At 38.2% G+C, this 22747-nt stretch overlaps 4 protein-coding genes across 9 annotated transcripts in view; 3 read left to right on the forward strand and 1 right to left on the reverse strand.

Annotated features, from left to right (window-relative positions):
• Window positions 1-2204: 2204 nt before the first annotated feature.
• LOC136338931 (tubulin glycylase 3A-like) overlaps window positions 2205-22747 on the reverse strand; it is a 53065-nt gene continuing 32522 nt past the window's right edge. For 2 of the 5 annotated variants that reach the window (XM_066281754.1, XM_066281755.1), the window contains exons 2-13: window positions 7993-8419; window positions 7776-7940; window positions 7526-7719; window positions 7287-7471; window positions 5800-5938; window positions 5008-5221; window positions 4795-4885; window positions 4527-4728; window positions 4249-4471; window positions 3723-3880; window positions 3249-3411; window positions 2205-2811 (exon numbers count right to left, since the gene is read on the reverse strand). In XM_066281754.1, the coding sequence (XP_066137851.1) occupies window positions 2321-2811; window positions 3249-3411; window positions 3723-3880; window positions 4249-4471; window positions 4527-4728; window positions 4795-4885; window positions 5008-5221; window positions 5800-5938; window positions 7287-7471; window positions 7526-7719; window positions 7776-7940; window positions 7993-8314 (2547 nt within the window). In that variant the 5' untranslated portion in view covers window positions 8315-8419 and the 3' untranslated portion in view covers window positions 2205-2320. Of the gene's footprint in view, window positions 2812-3248; window positions 3412-3722; window positions 3881-4248; window positions 4472-4526; window positions 4729-4794; window positions 4886-5007; window positions 5222-5799; window positions 5939-7286; window positions 7472-7525; window positions 7720-7775; window positions 7941-7992; window positions 9552-22285; window positions 22669-22747 lie in introns of those variants that run through there. The other 3 variants (XM_066281751.1, XM_066281752.1, XM_066281756.1) reach the window with 3 other exon arrangements.
• On the forward strand, window positions 10371-12574 carry LOC136338947 (protein D3-like). The gene is made up of 3 exons (XM_066281790.1): window positions 10371-10614; window positions 11294-11539; window positions 12196-12574. The coding sequence occupies exons 1-3, from the start codon at window positions 10519-10521 to the stop codon at window positions 12496-12498; spliced, it is 645 nt and encodes a 214-aa protein (XP_066137887.1). The 5' UTR covers window positions 10371-10518; the 3' UTR covers window positions 12499-12574.
• Window positions 12801-17098, forward strand: LOC136338944 (luc7-like protein 3). 2 transcript variants are annotated; one of them, XR_010732037.1, is made up of 5 exons: window positions 12801-13217; window positions 13506-14254; window positions 14325-14452; window positions 14626-16037; window positions 16509-17098. XR_010732037.1 is itself a non-coding variant. In XM_066281786.1 (5 exons), the coding sequence occupies exons 1-4, from the start codon at window positions 13113-13115 to the stop codon at window positions 14676-14678; spliced, it is 1035 nt and encodes a 344-aa protein (XP_066137883.1). In that variant the 5' UTR covers window positions 12801-13112; the 3' UTR covers window positions 14679-14721; window positions 16509-17098. The 2 variants fall into 2 exon arrangements, 1 of the variants encoding a protein (XP_066137883.1); XM_066281786.1 differs by having other exon boundaries at window positions 14626-14721.
• GXIVsPLA2 (phospholipase A2 group XII) lies at window positions 17232-18847 on the forward strand. The gene is made up of 3 exons (XM_066281791.1): window positions 17232-17781; window positions 17873-18115; window positions 18252-18847. Exons 1-3 carry the CDS (start codon window positions 17550-17552, stop codon window positions 18413-18415), a joined length of 639 nt encoding a protein of 212 aa, XP_066137888.1. The 5' UTR covers window positions 17232-17549; the 3' UTR covers window positions 18416-18847.

The following is a 22747-nucleotide window of genomic DNA, read 5'->3' on the forward strand; positions in this document are numbered from 1 at the left end:
AGTTTCAGGAATATTCAATTATTAAGCTGTTGTAGGGTACTTTCATATTTACTCCGAACCTCCTTAAGGCGTTTGTTTCTCAGAAATGGAGGGTTTTGCAGAATTGAAGGTTGCAGTTGAAAATGTTGTACTTATTTATTACCCATTGAAACCCATCTACACACACCGTCAAAAATTTTGGGCCCTCTGTATAAACAGGGTTCATAGTTTATTTGGTCGTATTTTATAATGGAGACAAGTTTGTTATTTATTTTGAAAACGAAAAATAATAACAAACACGAACATAAATGTGTGTTGTTGGGCATTTGGCTACGTATCTGCAAACATGGTCAGTTCTTTGGTATGTTTTGGGAAGAAACTCTAAAACTTGTTCTATATTATAATGCCAAGACGGGAAATCAGTGAGTTTAATAGGGCAAGGATAGTTGCCTTGTATGGTGCTGGACGTTCAAACCATCAACTTCCTCAAATGTTGGGCTACTCCGAGGTCTGCGCTTGTGCGAATTACCCATGGGTACCAACAAGCAGGGAACGTTGAATGAAGACCGCGCAGCGGACGCCCACGAGGTTCGAACGAAAGACGAGATCGATATTTGGTGCAATATATGCGCAGGCACCGTAATGCTACAGCTCCAGTCCTACGGAATCGTTTTCAAAGGACGTTTCCGATGGTCATATCAACCTGTACCGCTCTCAGAAAGCTCCATGGATTAAATCTACATGCAAGAAGATAATTAAAAGCGCCCAAAGTTCCTTCACAACGCAGAATCCTCCGCTTCCAGTGGGCCAGGGAACATCGGGGTTGGCTTTTATGGCAATGGGCATTATTCACTAATAGATCCGGATTTGGATTGGTAAGCAAATGTCAACCGGTAAAGGGTAATGGAGAGCACCAGGTCATCACGGAAAATTAACTTATCCACTGAAAGTTACTCCATACAATGACGGGACGATAGCGTTTTCGGGTGAAATAATGTCGGCGAGATAAATTCTCATAAACATGACAAGTTTATACGGAAAGTGTCATCGGGCCAATCATATGTCCCCTGCGCGCCGAGTTGAAGGCCAACGCAAGGAGAGTCCAATAGGAGCTTGCCCGGAGGCAAATTACTCGATTAAATTGGCCGGTGAACTGCCCAGACATGAATCTTATTGAAAACGTGTGGGATTTCGTGGGTAGAGCGCGATTCGCAGTCGAATTCATCCACCACGAGACGTTGACGAGTCACCTGCAGTTGCACGAAAAGAATGGAACGATGTCCCTCGGGAAATTGTGAACACGTTAATTGTTTATATGCGCAGACACGTCAATACGTTATTCACCGATCATTAAATTGTTTCCTATTTCCATAAGAAATGTTTTATAAAATTTTGTTGTTAATAAAGTATACTCAGAAAATCCATAATTCCACAAAACAATTTTTTCCATAGGTTAATCTTTTTCTAAACGATTTTGTAAAGATGAAAATTCTTTAAATATAATGTAGTTACATTTAAAAACATTATAAACAATATGAAACAACGTAGTTGTATAATAATTAGGGTGTTTTTGACGGTGTGTGTATTTGGTCGATTTCCGAAGTAAACTGGGGGCAATTTTAGCATTAGACCTTCTAATATTTTATTTAGCGTCCTTGGATAAATATTTAAAATTATCCACGCAAGGACTTTTTGAGTTCGGGGCACCTTCATTTCTATTTCTTCAGTTCATACATCTTCATCTGACACTTTCCCAGTATTAGTCGCAACTCCCCTTTCTGATCTTTGCTCCGTGGAAACTCCTTGAACTGACTTGATTCTCCTTCTTCCCCGTCGTTTTAATATTAATAAAGTGGATTATAATTTCCCTATTAAAATGCAATCCCCGATCACGCAATGTAAATGTCTTTGTTTTTCAGACTTTTTAGTTAACTTTTTCTATTAGAGTTTTTATACAGTAGTTTTAGCACAGTGAACATCAGATTTAGGCAGGCGATCGTCGTGACCCCTCGCGTCCAGTCTTCGCAATCGCGCTTACGGCGAGTTTTTCCAATTCTCCACTCAGAAGTGGATTTTTTTGCGTGAAAACTTCCTTAGATCGTTCTTGCGATTTTTTCCAATACAGTAATGAATCCTTTGAACATCGGTGCGTTCGGTCGGTATTTTGATTAGTTTCGAAGTTGGAGGATGGGGGGGCATACGGAGTCGCAAGAAAGAAGGCCACCCAGTTGACCACAGAATATATTTCAGTAAAAATATCATGATCCTTCATTTAAAGATGATTTCAACTGCTTGATTGCTACTTTATATAACTAATTCTCCAAAATGGCCCGTTAAAGCATTACGCGTTGTTGATGTTAGATTTAATCTCGGGCAACAATTTATTGAGATCAAACGTAGGCAAGTTTAAACATGGAACACTTTTCAGAAATGATTTATTGTCTGCCACATTACCAGATTTACTGCTTTGCGATTTACTAAGCAGACTTTCGCTTTTAAGGATACTGAAGGTCTCCTTTTCCCACGAATTTAACGGCTGGCTATAGTGGTCCTGATTTCTGGAGATAAACTTTCTAAACAGTCCAAAATAGTTACGCCTAGCTATGGGCACGCTAGAACGTGTGCTCCGTCGATGATTAGTTGGTTTAATGTTTTCGCTTCCGTTTGGTTTTCTAGACAAAGAAGGTTTTGGGTTAATTTTGTGCCGAGAAAACGAAAATTTCGGTACCCTATCCCCACGGCTCGAAGGGAGCTTTTTCTTGGTGGCTTCTTGTTGAATTGGGTTCTGAGCTTCTGGCAGTACGAAGTGAATGCCACTATCCGCTTCGTAAACTGGAAAGAAGAAAAACGCGCCATGTAAAAACCTTCATTTTTAGTAAGCCACATGTACAGGGTGCCCGTTTCCGGGGCTGCCACGGGAATCACGACGACACAATTGATGCGGACTGTAAAGTTTGGGCGACCTTGCGCAAGTGCGAGTTCGAAAATATACCGTTTTAAAAATCGAAAAGCTCCAGAGCTTTTCGATTTTTAAAACTTAGGAGCCATGTGTCGCTGTAACACCCAACCATGTAGGAAACATATAGAAAACGCCCGCACATCCCGTAGGGCTCAAACGGACAATTTTAAACGGCAGCTCTAACTACGACTGGTGCTCCCCAATCCTCGAAATATATTTTCATTTAACGGTGCCAAATCAATATTTCTCCTGTTCACAAAGTAAATTTAATACTCAGAATCTAATTAGCCGTTTTCGGCAAAAAACTTACTTGTTTTGTTGAGCTTCTCGATAAGATCCTCAAAAACAGGTCCGGAATACAGGTCAGGCAGTGCATTTGCAGCCCTTGCATCGCCTAACATTTCAGTCCTGATAAATTCCCCCGATTTTCTTGCTTTTAGCCGATGCGGAAAATGGCCCTTTTCCCTCATTTCCTGCACGAGAATCATGAACGTAGTGTAACAGAAATACCCACGGCCCGGTCGTGTGCCCGGAGTTTAAGGTGAAATTATGAATCTGGGAATATGTTAAGTGTTGCATGACACTCTCAACGCTTTTGCGTTTAACCACTGAGTTTAATGTTAACAAAATGGGGCACTTTGTAGGAAAAGCAGTGTGTTCTTGGCCGAAGACGTGAATCGAGACAATTTTGGAAAAACTTGAAATTTTTTCCTCAGTTTGAAAAAAAAAAAAATTTCGTTTTTTCTTTCGTGGGCGCCATCTTGGCAATTTAAGTGTTCCGTACCTTGTCATCGGGTTTTCGAGGTCTCTGCCTGAATATTTTCCTTCCCCTCACAGAGAGATTCATTCCCAGGTATGGTGGCGTTCGAGGGTAATTTTGTTTATAAATCAAATCAAATAAACCTGTATCTACGTTTGGATCCTTCCTTCTGTCCACGATCACTGGAAAACAATTGTGATAGCTATACACAGGGAGTTTCAAAAGCAACGGGACAAGAGCAACGGCAGAGTCCTGCCATCGAAATATTAAGATCCAGCGCAATTGTTAAATTCCGAAAGTGAATATAAACAAAAATACTCGACGTTAAACTTAAAATTTTCATTTTTATTTCGTTCCATGTCTTCAGTTTTGGCTACTGGACCTAGTTAATATTAACAACATTAATGCTCTGCAACGCTGTTAATATTAACTTTTGGAATGCAACAATTGCGCTTGATTATTAATATTTCGATGGCAGGAATCTGCTTGGTCCCAGTTCTTTTGGTACACCCTCTACACGAACAATTCACGTGATCGCTTTTCATTTTACCTTTGATGATATCTTCCATGCACTGCGAACATAATCTACTAGTCACGGAAGTAGAAGACGATAAATCTGGACTGCAATTTATTTCTAGCAACCAAGGCGTATAATCCTCAGTCAGCATGAAATCGGCCCCATAAAGCTCGTACGTGTTAGGCCTGCGGTCCATGGTGTCCTGACTAGCCAGCATGGCGCACACAATGCTCTGCCTCATTCCGGGAAAAATCACCTGGAAGCCACAACGTGTGAACGAAGAGATGGGATCCACCTCAACGGGTTTCTACTTGACTCCATTTATCGAAGTTGCCGATTTGTTTCAAATAAGCTTTGAACGAATGGCAGTCCCACATATTGTCGTCGGGTAGCGCCTTGTCCCTTTGGTGTCCATTGGCGTAACGGCACTGGACCGCGTGATTCGTGAGATGCAGGGACTCGTGGAAGTTTTCGAGGCTGAACATCTGCCCACTGAATCTGAGGTAACTATCTCTGTCAGCAAAGGTGCCATAAATCGATTAACTAGAGAGTCGATAAAACTTGGTCTTTCAATTGTACCTGTACATCCATATGGTAAGTGGCTGAACATTGGTGACCATGAACCATTGCCTTATATCAAATTTTGTTTTGTAAATAATCAGGGGTCTTTCTGAAACAAATCTTCTATTTCTTTACGTTGCCTGGCACTTTGATTTGAACAAAAATCAGAATCATACTTGAGGCATAATTGAGCCATTGTGCTCCCCCGTCAGAGCTGTGACCCTTACTTACCGATATACTTTTGAATAACGTATTTAATTTTCTGAGTCAGGACCCTCTCAACCTCCCCAATATTCTTCACTAGTTGTATTCCTCTGCCTCGACATTTGTTTCCAGGTTTTAATATCCAGATATTTCTCATGCCATCCAGGTCATACTGCGGCCAGTGCTTTGCCATTTCTTTCAACCTTATTTTTGCTTCGGCGTAATTGCTTAATAACTTATCCTGAAGTCATGAAAATAATTTTACAGGAAATATAAGTAGGAAAGGTTTTATACGTAAAATCATCAATTTGGTTATTTCGGTTATCCCGATGCTGAAGAGATTTAATCACATAGTCGAAAAGGTATTTTTCATTGTAGGCGATGAAGTAATCAGTCAGTGGTTACGCTGAAGATTAAGTGGATGGGGATCTTATTACTCAGGATGACGTCGTTAGTCAGGGTAATAGCATTGCATCATTGCGCAAGGTAAGATGAAATTGTTTGACGTGGACCACATTTTCTGCCCAGCAGACAAGACGTTTCGATTTCCGGCAACCATCATCAACTTTGTTTGTTCTTTTTTTTTATGGGAACATTTTGAATTTTAGTATTTGTGAATTCTGATTCGTCAAAGAGCGCCTCAGAAATAACATCCATACGTTTGTTTAGTAATTGCATTTTTTACAGATCGACCGAATTTCGTCACCTGCAGGTGCACGATTAGTACACATTTATTTTTTGAAATTTTACTTTACTAATTTAACCAGATACTCTGTAGTGATATATCGAGCTATCCCCTTGTAAAATATGCCCGTTTACCTTAAAGTCGGCAAATAGCTCGTTATGGTGCACTACTGAATAGAAAAATCCGAGAAATTGCTCCCATTCATGATCCCACACTCTGCTAAACTCCTTGTCAATGTCTTGATGCCTTTGTCTTGCAATGTATTCAGCACACCTATTAAATTGAAGTTTCAATTTATGTTAAAGCGGATAAATATAGAACATAAAAATAGCTTTAATAACGATACCTTCGCCATATGGCTGTGTTCAAAATGGTGTCAAGGACCCACTCGAAAGGAATAAAAGACAATTTTTCAGGGACAAATGCGACGACAAAATTAACAGCATGATCTTGATGGAGTTGATAGGCGAAATTTATCGAAAGCCTTTTTTGCATGTAACATGTATTTTACCCCGGCAAGTCTCGGAATTTTTCAAATTTTGAAACGGCACATTCTTGCACTCCAAATTGCGCGTTTTTCCCCACTCAAGGCTGACCTCGTAACTTTTATGGTTACCGAAGTCCTCATGGTTGCGCTTCAAAGTCAGATACCCTGTACGTAAAGAGTATCCGTTATACGCACGAAAAAAATCCAGAGATTATTCCTTGGACCATTCTAAGAGCATCTTATCCTTTGGTGATTTTCGGAAGACCCCTTTGTTCCGAAGATGCGCAGCGAGAAAAATTTGCGACATTAGCAACATTGTATTACTAAATGTTGCATTTAAAGCTTCTTAATCTGCAAGACCTGTTGAAAATTCCTGTCTCCAGCGAGGATGCAAGAATCTGGTCTTTTCCGCACTATCTGCCGAACTCTTACAAAAACACCTGATTGAGCTACACCCAGCAACGATTCGATTTTTCACTGATGTTTTATAAACTAATGACTTTCAATGCTCCCATAGAAAATAGTCCAGGGAGTATAAGTCCGGGGAAGAAGCAGGCCATATGCGAGGTGCGCTTCTACCAATCCCGCGATCTCCGTGTGTTATTGTGAAAAATTCGCCAGCAACCATCCTGAAATGCGCTGCTGTCGCATTGTGCATAAACAAATGCGAATTTCTCGAAAAACGGATTGGTCGAGGGTGACTGCACATTAACTGCCTCATCCGAGATAGTCATATTCGACAGTTCTTGTAGATTAAGGAGCTTTACATGAAATACTTAGTAATAAAATGATATTTGTTCTCGAAAATTGTTCTCGCCCTGTATCTACCGAACAAAAAGAGTTTTCGAAAATCATCAAAGAATAAAATATTCTTAGAATTGTCCGGGAAATGAATTTTTGCCCTATATTTAATGGGCACCCTGTATATGAGGAGCGATGATTGGGACGTTTCGCTGAATTTTGATTTTCAAAATTAACATCTTTTTGCCAGTTTGGATACATGTAGTATGCAGCTAAATCAAATATAGAAGCAGTAATAAAGTATAATACGTGTGTGTTATGAAAAGTAAGTGAATGATAGACAAAGGGCCAATATGTCTCCCACAGCAATAATGATGATTATTTATTGCGTACCTTTCCATAGCAAAATTAAACGCCATGTGCGGGATTGTCCCTTCCATAGAATGAACCTCCTTCTTTTGCTCATATCTTTCGGTAAACCATTTTAAAACTCCCATGCAGGCAGTAACATGGAAATCATCCAGGAAGAGGTTGTAATGGTCTGGAAACCCTAAGACGTAACAACGTGGAAAATTTATCTAAAATAATATTGCTAAACATAACGTAGTTTTAAGGCCAATTTGAGTGCATACATTAGCGACGTTGTCCTCGGAGTACCAGTAAGACTGCTGAAGTAATAAAGTTAATCCTTCCTTGGAAGCAAAAACAGACCTGCTAAAGCGATTTATCAATTTGTACCCATTTCCTCTGTGTTGTAAATCTGATGGCTCCTTCCGCATTGACCAATAAAAATCACAGTCGTATGCTGAGAGCATCCTGGACATCACTGTGATTTAAATGATCATTGGAAAACTAATCTACCAAAACAACGAGCACAAATACCAGTCCTTTCGCATTTCTCAACATAGTTTGCTGGCGATTCCCAATCTTGCCTGACAGGCAAATTGCTGGTCACGTCCTCTGTGTTGTACCTCTGCTTGTGGCCATGCTCGAATTTCTCGATGAAGTTTCTTTTGGTGAGTTCCCTACGGATAACTGGCCAGCCCCCTGAGGGGTACCACGTAAGGCGTAGTCGAGCTTTATAACTCGTTCAAGTTACCTTTGATAGAGAAGATCCGATGATCTCTCACTGCGTTTTCAACATTTTTTTTCAACTGTGCCAACCTTTCGCTTGTGATAGTGCACCTGATTTTGCCTCCTTCCAAGCAGGATTTGGACCTTCTTGCGCATTTATCTATCGTCTCTTGTATTTCCGGAGTCACCGCTTGCAGCTTTGGCGAAGATGGTGCGCTAGCCAGAAGCCTACTAACTTTCGCTTCCAGAGCTTTAGTTATTGGCAGCTTGTTAGATTTAAGCTTCAAACTCCCCGTCGTTGACACACTTTTTCTAGAATTGTGGTTTGCTTGAGGTTCTTTTATCATTTCGACGGTCTGAGTTCTTTCAGTAGGGAGTGCCCCGAGGCTTCAGTAGCGCTTTTATTTTCAGATAGGATAACATAAGTCACGTAATTTTTGGCAATTTATTATCTGGAAAAGGTGTTTCGGTTTTTTACAGTCATAAGTCATGTGGAGCGATATGCATTATTAAGGTGGAAAATGGCTGCCGTGATGTCACGTGAGTCCACGTGATGTAGCGACGGGTCATGTCGCGCTAAAAAAATTCATTCGCCATTTTCTGCAATCGAGATTCAGTTTTTTTTATTGACATTTGTGACGGCATCGCGGCCAACTTTTTAAATAAAGATCAGTCTGCCGCTCTTCAGCATCGTTTCAGCCCACCTTGAGTCAGGCGAGGGGAACCGGCGCGTTCGCAGCGGGGATCCGGTCGTTTCGTTTTGAAGAGGATCACCCCGGATAGTGGAACGTTTCCGTTTATTTAACATAACGCCTGGTATATTTTTTTATTAATAATTTATTAAGTTTGGTTCGTTCTTAGGGTAACCAGATGTCACTTGCTTTCGCACTTTTTGGATAAAATGTGGCATTTTTGGGGAGATCGAGACTTCCAAAAAGTTTGTGTAGAACGAACTAGTTTTAATAATTCACGTGTTGACTTTTAAGCTGAATCATGTTGCCGAAAGCATGATTTTTCGACTTTCCAGTGAACTTTTTATTTTCTTAAATTTTAAAATTGTTTCTCTTATTTGTTTAATTTGTTTAATATTTTTCACTACTTTATTTTTAAAAATCTGCGGGTATTTAATGGGAGTAATGCAGAGGGTATTTAAAGCTGTTCTTACTGGTTTTCCAAATCGGCGTATTGATTTGCTTTTGCTACCTTAGGCCATATTTATCGGATACGTTTTCATCAATACAATTTCATGGAACTAATTGCACCATACACGCAATTTCAGTAATAGTTTTTGGCTCTAATGATAAAAAAAAAACTTTGTACGAGCAATGAAAAGTGAGAAGGGCTTCAGTAAGCCTTTACCAAAAGTGCTGAAAAAAGTGCCAAAAAGGAAATTAGAAAATGTCTTATGTTTTTTTACCAATGCGTAAGCAAATGACTTACCAATGCCTGGTATTAATGTTTAAAATGCGCATAGAAGGACATGCAAAAAATGCCTTAACACCTGACTTTTTTTCCATCTTGTGTATAATAATTACAACGTTTAGGCCCGAAATGGAGGGCCCGACCGCATACTCGCAACTAAGCAGAAAAGTTAGAGCTGCAATGGTATTTTTAAGGGCTTCGCTTGCTACTCGGGCAAGCCGTATATTTAGGGCTCTGTGACTATCGCGTAAAGGCACCAAGGAAATGCAACAATCCCTGGGCGGCGAACTAAAAGTTCGAGGTTAGATGCCGCTAAAATTGAGTTCTAGGTTTCTCAATTATTTTTAAACGTTTTTATTTGCACCACCGGCTTAATTAAGAGATCCAAATTAATGACCGCCCAATTTCTCTTTTAGCGGAAGGTTTCATTGTGTCGCATGTTTTAAACGCTCGCGTGTGATCATTTCAATCGTCTATCTATTTTTTACATCATATTTTGTTTATCGGAAATTCGATATCGAAAATTCGAAACCAAAACTGAAACAAGGTAGTCATCAATAAGTGCGAATATTAGCAATTTAGGAACGTTTAAAAGCGGGTAGCTTGAAGACCGTTTCATTGATCGTCTCGGAATTTTTGGCCTATCAAATACTGGGCTTCCTAAAATCTACGAAATTGATAATTTCGTGGTGCTTTGACCTCTTAAAGGGCCCTCCAAAAACTGCATCTTTCTTCCGCCTTTGGACGCCTTTGGGACAGATAGTTTCCGCGATGTGCGGCAACACAGGTAGGAAGTAACGCTACTAAAAACTTTATAAAATTCACTTTATTCATAATTACAAAATGGGACACATCACTGCCTGAGAATAATGAATAATTCGAGATTTATACTATAATTTAAAGAACTCGTTGCAAACCGTTATAAGCGGTTGAGTAGGTCCGTTACGTAAAACTATCAGATATCACTATTAATTAAAAGCAATTTGTGTAGACCGTTCGTGTTCGATCTTTTCCAGCAGTCGGTCAATCGGCTTTGTAACTTTAAGACTTACAGGTGCGCTCATAATTTTCAGTGCTCCAAGAACCTTTGTGTATTCGTAGTTAAGAGATCATCTACGGTTAAGTAACCATGACCAAGATATTATATAAACCACTTGCCGTGCTGGCATTCATGGTAATGCAAGTTTTTACTGGTCAAGCTTACACAGACAATAAAGTCGAATTGGTAAGTATATGCATAAACTGATTTTCTTGTCGGTAAAAGTTCTCTTAGTGTGTGACGTTAGTGTGAATGAGAGATTGGGTATACAAAAATTGCTGAAGAATCGTACATACATCATAAGTTTTTATTATTTTTTAATTAATTTCTTTTTAATGGTTATGCAGCTGAACTACTGTCGCAAGAGTTCCTAATATGTTATTGATACTGAATTGTTATTGTTACTGTTGTCATTCTTGCAGTTTTGTCCCATCCATTAATTGGCGTGAGTTCTTGAATAGAACGTACGTAAATAAATAAATAAATGATTCATCCTTATCCTAACAGTAACCTATAATGTAGTCTCTGGAATAACTATTTTTTGTCTAGAAAATGCTGAATTTTCCTACTACTGAAATTACTAGCAATCGATACAAAAGGCCTTTTTGAATCCAAGAAATATGGTGATTTACCCAACCGGCCTTGTCAAAAATTTGATGGTTTTCGAAATGCACAAAGTTTTTTTTTTAACTAACTTAAACTATTTCTTTTGTGGCAACAGTAAATCAGCATAATCCCCGCATTTCTAGAGCCAACCAATGAGAATTCTTCTGTATTTTTGTTGTACCATTAAGTGCGCGGATCCTTTAATTTTTTGTCCAATACTTGTCGATATCGTTCCCAAAAACGCCCAATTACATTTCAGGATTTTACTGCAAACGAAATAGTTCCCGATGTTATCGTTAAAGCTCCCGATCATCTGCTTGAAGTCAAGTATAACAAATCGAAAAAAGTTGTCCATTTGGGAAACGAATTAGCACCGATTGATGTAAGAGAACAACCAATCATCACTTTTGATGCGGATCCAGATGATTTCTACACACTCGTCATGACTGATCCAGACGCGCCCAGCAGAGTAAATCCTGTCAACCGTGAATTCAGACATTGGCTGGTATGAAAAAAAAATTATTGGGTAGATTTCAAGCCACTCGGTAGCTCATCATGATGTTTCGAGCTGACTTCACAAATCTACATAAGATTATATAGTATTTTTATTATCAGTTGAAACTAGAGCTCGAAAACACTCACTCATGAGTTATAAAATGTGATTCGCGAGTTTTCTTTTGGATTCATAGGATAAGCACACAATTTAAGATACTCGTGGGTGAGTCATTGGTGCCAGGTCAATTTTACGCGCACTTCGTCGAGTTTGTTTATATCTACGAGTACCGTTCTCTGTGCGGAATGGCGGCGTATGTCGAAGAGTCGTCTTTTCGCAATTTGAGCCGAGGCAATATTTGTATTGGTCCGCTGGCTTGGGCATTTGAAGTGTTGCAGGGCCTTAGCAACTATGATTGCATTTTAAATCGTGATATTTTTGATCATTCCTTCTATAGGCCAAGGTTTTCAACTGATGTTAAAAATTACTATGTATGAAATATCCATTGCGACCGCCACTCGGAGTTTTTTGGAGTTTCCCCAATTGCGTTATGCTTTTCTGTATTTAAAGAGAAAATTTTGTTGCATAGTAGGTATGCCACCTTTTAAATCAGTAAAAATATACTTATAGTTTAATATATATAGTGACATGTTGTAAACTTGTTTTAGGTGGGAAACATTCCAGGATCTAACATTTCCAAAGGTCAATCACTCACTCAATACGTGGGGTCAGGACCTCCGAAAGGCAGCGGTTTGCATAGGTACATTCTGCTGTTGTACAAGCAGCCTAAAAAAATTAAATTTGACGAGAAAGTAGTCTCTAATGCTGAAGTTGGAGACAGACCGCATTTTTCTATTCAAAAATTTTCTGAGAAATATGATTTGCAGCTGAAAGCTGGAAATTTCTTTCAAGCGCAATATGATGATTCTGTTCCTGAGTTGCATAAGCAACTTGGAATTGGTCAGGCGTAAAAAGACATAAATTTTATCTTGTAAAAATCGATAGAATTATCAAAAAATTAGCGTTAATAAAGGATTAATAAAAGTGTTTTAATGCTTATCCCATTATGCGTGAAAAATTATTTATTTAACAAGAAACGTTTAAATTCTAAGGATATTTTCCTTATCGCGTACTTGGAAATTGTATAAATAAAAAGTAAACCTTGGAATCCTTTAGGAACAGTGGGAGTATTATTTCGAACGAAACCCAGAGGATACTGAACACACTCTCAATTTATCCTGTCAACTATCATTCCTGTCGTCCTCTGACTTTGCTTTGTCACTTGTCACTGTGGTAATAAATTAAATAAAGTTATGAATTTTTGTCCGAAGTTGGAAGTAAGAATACTTAATTATATTAGTACGGTGATTGCTCTTTCTGATTAATTTCACATTAATATTTGATTTTTCATACGTTCCGCGTTTGCTCGCTCACTCATTAATTCAACTTAGACCCTCGCTACAACAAGCAAAGAAAAGAAATTTATAATCTGTTGTTAGCAATTGAGACTTCAGAGGAGTGGAATAGGTCAGTTGTAGTTGTGGGACTTGTGAGGCTGAAGGCCCTCCTGCCTTGATCTAGAAGAATGGCAGTTCTCGCAGCAGCTCAGCTTCTTGATGAGCTTATGGGAAGACATCGAAACATAGCCCCAAATGAAAATTTCAGATCTACTGACTGGGAAGATCCAGAGGTAAGTATTTCCTATTTCACAGCAGTATTTGGAACAGGATTAATATTTCTATGCCTGTTGCAAGGGTTGATTCACTATAGCGGTCTGGTTACAGCACCTATGAGGTATGAGAAGTCGACTGGGACTTTATTTTTTTGATTTAAATGTTTAAAGGGGCACAGTTTTGGGAATAGATAGAGTGTATTTATAGAGACCAGTTTTGTACTCTGTTTTGTCTTGCTCTGTAGTGTGTAGTCTCATCTTTTCTGAGTAATTTATGTTTAGATTTTGATTATTCTTTCTTTTCAGTATTGTAAATTTTTTATGGTAAAGTTCTGCCCACATGACCTTTTTGTAAACACAAGAGCTGACCTGGGCCCGTGTTCAAAGACACACGATGAGGAAGCCCGTAAATTATTTCAAGAGGCCAAAAAAGCTCACTTTAGAAAAATTCAATATCAGGAAGATTTCATAAGGTTTTGCACTAGTATGCTGACTGAGGTAGAGAGAAAAATTGTGAAAGGCAAGCAGCGGTTAGCTCTTAGTGGAAAAAGTGTCCTGGCTTCCACAAATCCACAACAAGCTGAAAAGAATCAGGAGAAAATAGACATATTAAATGAAAGAATCAATGATTTAGAACGAGAGGCAGAGGAGGCCGGCACAGATGGGAATGTAGAACAAGCACAGGGCCTTATGAAACTTTGTGATCAACTAAAGGAAGAAAGAGAAGCTCTCAGGAAATCTGAAATAGGTCAACTGAATCTAACGGCACAACTGGCTGTAGAACAAGAGAAACAAATGGAGGTGTGCGAAGTTTGTGGGGCCTTTTTGATTGTAGGTGATGCTCAACAAAGGATTGATGATCATTTAATGGGAAAACAACATATGGGCTACATGAGACTGAAAAAAGCCGTTGAAGAAATTACTGCAATTATCATGGAATCCAAAGAGCCTAGAAAATTTGTTAGAGAGAAGGATGGTGACAGAATGCGGAGAAGGGAGCGCGATGTGGAGAGAACCAGAGACAAGGAAAGGGAAAGAAGTCGGTCAGGACAGAGGTAAATGCAAATTCAAATGGTGTTATCTCTGTCCTGACCGACTCATACATCTTATTATTGTATCATATAGGGAGATAAAGAATAGGGATGAAGAGAGGGAGCGAGATCACGAACGTGGTAGAGACTTTGAAACGCGTGACACTAAGCACCGGGAACGGGAGAGAGACCACGAGAGGCGGCATCGCTCTGACCGTGAAGGTAAGGTTGTTGACGTCTTGGCTTCAGCGGGTCACATTATCAAATTATTGTGATACGTGACGATGTTTATTTGTGGAAATATTCGAAAGTTTAAAATTGCGTTGCGAGACGCTATTTCTTTGATGGTTATATCAACAGTTACTTATATATTAGACATATTCCCTTCTCGTTAGATCGCCACCGTCACCACCATCACCACCACCATTCCCACAGGCATCGGCGCTAATTTCAACGAATTTGTAGTTGACGAGTAAGAACATGCAACGCAGGTAGGTGCTATTTCAATTGAGCCTGAATTAACCAAACATTTCTTCCAGTTTTTACACAGGTTAGTGGCTCTGTAATCTTTTTTTAAATTTGTTTATAATGGTGGATCAGACTGTTTGGCAATGTTTGCATTTAAATGCGAATTTGTAAATTCGTTTAAACGTGTGTTTTAAAGGCTGCAGAATTCGATTTAAATCTGTGATAAATGTCTTACTACTGTCACGTTTTTTCAGTATACAGGCTGTTCCAGATGCCAAATGGCACTAAGTACAGATTTTATCTTGTAATCTGCAAAAGTTTCAAATGAATACACTAGGCCTGACATGATTAGACGAAAGATATTACGAGTATTTTTTCTCCGAAATGAAAAATTACCTGTTAAATATTATAGTTTCGATCCATTAAGTTTCATAGACAAGATTGTAAGAAGCAATAAGTATTTTACGAGGAGCAGTAGTTAAACACGGCCAAGAATCCAATATGTCACGGAAATTCAGAAATATTTTTTGGAATAGCCAAACTAAACTGGGAACGTTTTCTCAGGTGTAAATTGTAAAGTCGCATAGTAGGTGCAGGTTTCCACTGACAGCAAAGCAATAGGAACAAACCGTGCGGCGCTGACAAGTTTCAGCATCACTTGTGTTATCATAAGTTTAAAAATATCATATCAGAATCGTATAGACGGCGCCAATTAGCTGCTGGCTGTTAAGCAGGAAACCTGCTTCTACTGTGAGCAGCCCGACGTGTTAAATTCTAATATTTTCTTAGTGTATCCTCGGCCAAGGGATCTTTCTTAAACTGAAACTCCCAGCGCTGTAAAATTGTATAATCAAACTTTTTGTTTCTTACAGAATTGTCTAGTTTGGTTAAATTCCTTTTAGAAACATTTTAAGTGGTGTTTAACATAAAGAATATTAAGTATTGCGATTGGTGGTCATCAAATGGACGTTCACGTATATGCTGTATTGCATTGGATGCATTTCCACCTATTTTTCTTTAAATCGAGTATAACAGCAAATATTGAATTATTGATATTATGTGGTTTGATGTTGTTATTTCAATTTATTTATCAAATATCACAGGACATTGCCGACGAAAGTGTCATATAAGTTTTCAGCAGTGAAACAACCCGACAATGCTGCAAACAGTTGGCAACACTGTACGCGCAATTTTTTGTACTTTAGTACGACTTCTTTCGTATCACGAGGTATTTATAGTTTAAGTTTTAAAACATAACTAACAGTTCAAAGCCCGTTTTCTACGGATTCCTACCGCTTATGTAGATCCCAATATGTGTTATCATCGTTTTGCCGACGAGGTATTTATCCAGTAATTTAGTTCTAATCTGGAGTTACCTTTGAAGCTTTTCTAATCATGAAAACGGCATGTTAACGTTCTTCGTATTTTTTATTGGAAACGTCGTTGTGAATGAATTAGTTTCCACAAAAAATCGTTTTGAAACGTTAATTATTAATGAAACATAAATTCGCTTTTGGCTATGCTAGTGTGGCGGCCTTGTGTAGACAAATAAGCAATTATTAGTGATAAAAAGACAATATAAGTGGTCTTTTGAAAACTGCTTGAATTTGGATAGTCACTATCACTGGGGAAGTATTATTTGAGGTAGAGAGCAAAACTGTTGACTGAAATCATATATCATTAGCAATATCATTTTTTTGCGTCAATTATGGAGGAAAATATTTCAGCTTCAAAGGTAATTCAGACATAGTAAGTCACACCACCTACCGAGAATGGTTCTCCTCTCATGCTTTGGTCTGGCTCTTTGCAGCTGTCAACAGGTGAGCTCACGATTAACAATAACAAGAAAGAAAGCAATGCTGGTCCATAGAAGAGCAGCCGTCATGTTGTAAATACCATAATCAATCTTCTAGAAAGCCTTCCACGACGTTACTACGCATCGCCTATTTCAGGTGACATAATTTCTAGGATCGTTCTCAATATGTCGCTAATGAAAGTTTCCGTTATTTGATCAAAATTAAGCAATTTTATAGTTCCATTGGGAAATAGGATCCCTATGTATTTTTAATTGCGTTTAGTAATCTGTGGCCTCCAGGCGTTATTATTTTTGTAGGTTTTCGGCAACATTTTAATGTTCAATATGGAAACCTTCATTAATGTAATTTATCATTAGTCTACGTGGCTGATTAGTTTGTGGCAGTTGTATTTTTTAAATGACCATTGCTACTTGAAGCTGTGGTCTTCAATAATAATAATAATAAAGTAATGACTCGTTATGCAGAAACATAGCAATCGATAAACTTATCTAATTAGCCAAGTGCTTTCCAAGGTAGCGTTAGATAGTAACATTAAAATGTCAGCGTTTTTAAAGTTCTAAGTTAATTAAATGGATCCAAACTATTTAAACCGTTTCATTAGTGTTAATATTTCCTAACAAGTCCAAAAAGAGGTGTCGCCATCAGAAAGAAATACTGTGTATTGCGAAAGGAAACACAGATGGCACTAAAAGTGCAAAAAATAGTTTTAGGACTTTTCAGATCGTCAAAAGCGGAAGACAGCAGAAATGTCTAACCTCTACTGCTCTCCTTTGATTGGCCAAAGATTAGTTTTTAGGTTATGTTTCATTCCATTTTTAGAAATTTTTTCCTGTATGTGACTACGAGGTCACCGGTAAGTGTAACGACGGAGGATTCGCACCTCAAATTAAGTAATATTCGTTGACGTGTATTTCGTTTGAATTTTTACTATATTTTATGGTATACGTAATCCTTAGAACGTACAGTATACTCGTGAGGCTCGCTTGAGTGTTGTGTGTTAGATTGTGTTATATAAAAAAAAAAAAACAATAACAATGAACATTTCTTATGGGAAAATTTCAATTTATGTCCTGACATTTTTGGGATACATCTATTCAGGATATGGTTCAGGGCTTCTAGGTAGTTTACGTGATGCTATTTTTTCTGCTGAGACAGTATTTGGAGATATTATTCAAAATGCGATAAAAGTTGCTCAAAAATTTAAATCTGTGCACGAATTGTTTGATGCAGCTGTGGAGGAAGACTGCATTTTTAAATGCCCCACTGGTAAGTAATTACTCATGGTTTACGCCATTTAACGGTGGTTGCATAGTTAGCAATGATATTAGTCAAACCTTGACTTGTCCTATTATTTTAGGTGCAGTTCCAAAACCCAATAGAAATCACGTACCCAGTTCCAATGGATGTGGATCTTTAGGAGTAAAAATTAGTTCTGATTACTTACCATTTGCTGCAATGGAAAAATGTTGCAACACACATGACATATGTTACGACACTTGTAATAAAAATAAAGAGGTCTGTGATCTTGATTTTAAAAGATGTCTTTATCGGCATTGCGACAGCTACTTAGAAAATTCTGGTGGACAAACCATGACTAAAGGTAAGTTTAGTTAGGGTCCAAATTGATAGAGTGTCCAATAATTAATGTTATGATAATTTATCTATATCCGAAAGTGAATGATGAGACAAATACAAGGTGGAGAAGCTTGAAATAACGACTTTTTTTTTATTTTTAGCTTGTAAAGGAGCTGCTAAAATGTTATTTACAGGAACACTAACCTTAGGCTGTAAATCTTATATGGATGCACAAAAACAAGCCTGTTACTGTCCGCCTGAACCAGGATGGAAGGATAAGAAGAAAAGTAAATACACTTCAGGAGGCGAGAGAGCAGAGTTGTAATTTATTGAATAAAACACTATACTCCAAAATAAAAAGTTTAAATGGCTGTGATTTGTCCACGCGACAGTAATCATAATTGGCCTGACATTGAAATTGAAGAAAAAGTATTTTTTGCAGAGGATTATTCCGTTCGTACTGAGCGACAGGTAGCCGATAGATTTGTATCTCAAAATATCTTGAAAGCCCTTCAAAATATATATATATATATATATATATATGTACCTCCAGCGTGTAAACCCAAAAATGTTTTAGCGATCTGCACCTCGATCCGCACCGATGGCCCACGTTAAAAAAAAGTAACACGTTTTACACTAAATGTAATATTTACTGTAGTTAAAGCATTTTATTTCACTTATATTTATTTCCCCTCTCTTCCGTAAGTAACGAATGAAATGTAATTAGTTTAAATTATTAAATATTGCTCCAATTGATCATGGGTTTTTTATTTCAAAACAAACCAACCTAAATATTTATTTTCTCGTAAAAAAAAGTTAGTGGAATGTTCGCAAAGGAATTTATCGTTCGAGTAGAAAAAATGTAAACATGATGTGCAATCCGGCGACAAGTTTCTTTTGTTGGTTTTTAATGGCTATAAAAGCTGCAGAACTCACTGAAAGGAATTAGGACTGGTCAAACTCTCGAGTATTTTTATAGTTAAAATACTTGAGGGTCTTTAAAAGTATATTTACGAAGTATTACCGACTCGACAAATTATACGCTAGACGTGACAATATTGAGATCTTACTCTTCTTTAAACGTTAGTTAGATGATAATCTTTATAGCGACACGAAGTTAGTGGACCGTTGTTACTCATATTTCTATGTTCAATAGAATGCAATGCTAACAACGGCGGCAAAAGGCCATAAAGTCGGCTCAGCTAATATCGCAATTTATCTCTCGTCTGAACCGTATTTATTCAACACAAACATATTATCTCTATAAACTAAATTAAAACTTTTAATAAGAGAGATTGCTTGCATAAAACTCAGATCGAAAAATTTAAGGTGGCCTGAAGCGATAAACTTGACGGTAAAGTTTTAATATATATAGCCATCGTCTTCATAACTTAAGTTTCTGCTTTTTAATCGCAAACAAGTTTTATAATAGTTTTATAAATTTATATATTGTAACCAGTTAGAGAATTCATAGTTTTAGGTGCAGAGTGTGATTTTATATAACAATATGACACGAACCACATAAACTAACATTTCCTAATGCGACCTAACGGGTTCATCTAATTTCTTTGTAAATCTAAAAAATAGCTTCAATTTCCTATAGCTGACGGACGTAACTGAGCGTAACGTTTCCGAGATGTCTTCATTAATAATCGAAAAGAACTCACCCATCAGTGGGATCTTTTTCTGCGATTATTGAAATTTGTTTATATTAGTGAAGTTAACTGTAACGAGTACCATTTCGTGCTCTTGCAGTAATTCACTTAGTCAGCTAAAGAAATTTTGTTTATGAAAACGTTAATATTCATTTCTCGTTAGACGTAAAAATCAATCTCTAGTTTCCTGAGATTTAAACGAGTTTGACTTTACCTCACCCCAAGTAAACCATCTTTACAGTTGCCGAAAGAAATAAATTAAGTTTAGGTTAAACGGAGTGGTTGAATCCAAACCAAATCAAATAAGAGTTTGCTGATGGAAATACTTTAAATCCAAATTCTACATAACATTTTCTAACCATAAGGAAAAAGCTCAAGCTTGCTTAACGTCTGTAAAAGAAAATCGATTTTCGAATTTAATTAAGGTACATGTCATACCTAAATTAAATTACTTTCTTGAAATAGTTCGAGTGGAAATTGCTTTAGTAGATTCAGATAACGGCCGGAAATTTTCTTCGAGGAATGTTTGTGCCGAGTTCACTGCATTCATTGTTCTTTAGGTTTTTACTCATTTTCAATTATACAGCGAGGACTGAAAGTTGGAACGATTTTTGTAAAATCTCCACGAAACGAGGAATAAAAATTGCTCGTATAAGTGCAACGAATTTTTTCTGTCTCGCGATCGTGTCTGCGCTGACATTAAGGGGTATCTCTTTAGAGATGAGAACGGTGTTGATAAAGCGTGAGGAAAGCTGTCTTTTTTAGTGGACCCTAGAAAATATAATGTTTGCTATTCTCAAGCGGTTTAGCGTAAAATCGACGGCGGGTTCGAAAAGTATGTTTCAAAGGAAAGAACGAATGATGTAGTAAATTGCAATACTGCCCTTCCGCAAGTTTCCGTAATTCCAGGCAAAACTGGTTGACTTAGCGTTACTCTAGACGACTGGGCGCGCCGGACACGCCTCAAGCAATCCCGAGGAGACAAATTCAGAGGCACAAAATCAAAAATAAGCAAAGACTCGAGAAAGTTTTATTTTGGGACAAACTTTGTATTTCTCATTTCAAAGGGAAATTGCAGAAACAAAAAAACTCGAGAGGTTTTTCTGGAGAATTTTGAAGGGTAAGAGTAATCTTGAATTTCATGCGGCATTGAGTACGTCACGTTCATAATACGTTGTGTCGATGACAAATGTCACGTGCATTGTAGGTGCTTTCACCCACACTGCAAGGGTTCGACGTACATACTGTTCGATTTTGAGCGAGTTCCATTATACAGAACCTTAGGACGCTTATAGGGTTAATCAAAATTCCTTACCCAGCTGAGATCAAAGCGGACATGAAAAATTAAACATCCCATAAATCTATCTACTCCGACATCCGGCCCATTGCCCTTATGGGGCATCGCGACGTTTCCATCCGCATCGTCCAGTTTCCGATTAAATATGCAGTTTGCTCTTGCAGTGAAGTCACGAAAAAAGAACCGAATCCTTTCGTGTTATTTTACCTCGATCTGGAGTCGCACAAGGGAATTTGCCGTCTATTGCAGTCAGTTCTTTGCAAACTAAACCCTAGAGGGCATTAGTTTTTTAAACCCGAAGTACCTACTTTTATTATTTACCTTTACTTTGGCAAAGAGAAAAGGGGAGTTTTAAAATGTTTTCTTAGGATTAGGCCGACAAGACAAACTCCGATAAAGTGAGGTGAAACAGTTCTTCTTTTCAGAAAATCGGGAGGTGCAGTAAAAAACCGACACGGACGGGGACGCATGTAAAACCTCGACTTGGAGTTGAACTCTTAGAGACATTTGGCAACTAATAGATGTTTGGTGGTAAATAGCTCATTGTTTAAGTGTCGCCCTACGTTTACAGGTTGCCGCCCACTGTGACGTTTTAGCTCTACGACCATCCGGTATGATTACCGAAACGAACGACCAATTTGCCTTTGGAAAGCACTCGGTTAGTCTTTTGTTTGGTGACGTAACGCGTTGCAGCAAGAAGGAGTCGTTCTGATGTCGAGGTGTCCGCATCGCCATTTTTTGCGTTTAACGTTGTTGTTGGTGCACACAGAGTTGTGCCAGGTCCGCCGTCCTAATGAAAAACTAACAAAAAAGGTAAATGATTTGAAATCGCTTCATAAAAACACGCTTGAATCGCTTGGTGAGCATGCCGCTGCAGCTTTAATGTATGAGGGAAACAGTCACCATGAGCTTAACTCCCGGCGTTTTACAAAGATGTCGGAAATATTCAGCTGAGCGGTTATCAAACTTCAAGAAACAGCGACGCCCTCGATTTTCCTATACCTGAGAGGGTTTTGGAGTTGGATCATAAATTATAGAAATGCTAGAAGCAATTGAAATAAATTGCGCCGTGGTTTAATGTTTTTGTTCTATTTTTCGCGAAAGTTTTAAAGCCATTTTAGAGGCGATGCAAAATTCCATCTGAGACGAAGCGCTACGAAAAAGTTTAATTTATGTATTAGATCTCTTGAGGTGGATTTGATGTTATCGCTAAATCACGCCTCTAGTTTTAGCTATTTTTTACCTGAGGTGGGAGCAAAATTGAATAGCGTGGAATAGTTCAATACAGGGAGTCCCGGTCGTAAATCTCGACAATTTCACTTCGAAAGTTTCTTAATTTTCAAGATATAAACACAACCGAAACAAATGAACGCGCACAGTCGCAGGAAAACTATTGAACAGGACCGCACTCGGCTCGCATGAAATGTAATCGGTGACGATGTGTGAGCTTATTGTCAGAGTAATTTAATAATCTAAAGATTGGAATAGATAAGGACGTTGACGAATCACGCTCAACGATAAATAAAAACGAATAATACGAATGTACAAAAGCAACAAAAATGAAACTGATTGCAACTTCGTAAAACGATACGTCACCTACGGGTGCAGACCAATCGACGGCTGGCCACGTAGTGGATAACGCGTTTATTATTATTTTGATCGTGTCTACCTTGAAAATAAATACGATCATTACGACCATATGACC

Source organism: Euwallacea fornicatus, chromosome 4 (assembly GCF_040115645.1).
Source record: "Euwallacea fornicatus isolate EFF26 chromosome 4, ASM4011564v1, whole genome shotgun sequence".
In the NCBI taxonomy this organism is placed as follows: Eukaryota; Metazoa; Arthropoda; class Insecta; order Coleoptera; family Curculionidae; genus Euwallacea; species Euwallacea fornicatus.

Coding starts and splice junctions, on each gene's coding strand:
- LOC136338947 (XM_066281790.1), top strand. CDS start 10,519: ATGACCAAGATATTATATAAACCACTTGCCGTGCTGGCATTCATGGTA. Junction 10,615..11,293: donor CAGACAATAAAGTCGAATTG/GTAAGTATATGC, acceptor ATTACATTTCAG/GATTTTACTGCAAACGAAAT. Junction 11,540..12,195: donor GTGAATTCAGACATTGGCTG/GTATGAAAAAAA, acceptor AACTTGTTTTAG/GTGGGAAACATTCCAGGATC.
- LOC136338944 (XM_066281786.1), top strand. CDS start 13,113: ATGGCAGTTCTCGCAGCAGCTCAGCTTCTTGATGAGCTTATGGGAAGA. Junction 14,255..14,324: donor AGAAGTCGGTCAGGACAGAG/GTAAATGCAAAT, acceptor TGTATCATATAG/GGAGATAAAGAATAGGGATG. Junction 14,453..14,625: donor GCATCGCTCTGACCGTGAAG/GTAAGGTTGTTG, acceptor CCTTCTCGTTAG/ATCGCCACCGTCACCACCAT.
- GXIVsPLA2 (XM_066281791.1), top strand. CDS start 17,550: ATGAACATTTCTTATGGGAAAATTTCAATTTATGTCCTGACATTTTTG. Junction 17,782..17,872: donor CATTTTTAAATGCCCCACTG/GTAAGTAATTAC, acceptor CTATTATTTTAG/GTGCAGTTCCAAAACCCAAT. Junction 18,116..18,251: donor TGGACAAACCATGACTAAAG/GTAAGTTTAGTT, acceptor TTTTATTTTTAG/CTTGTAAAGGAGCTGCTAAA.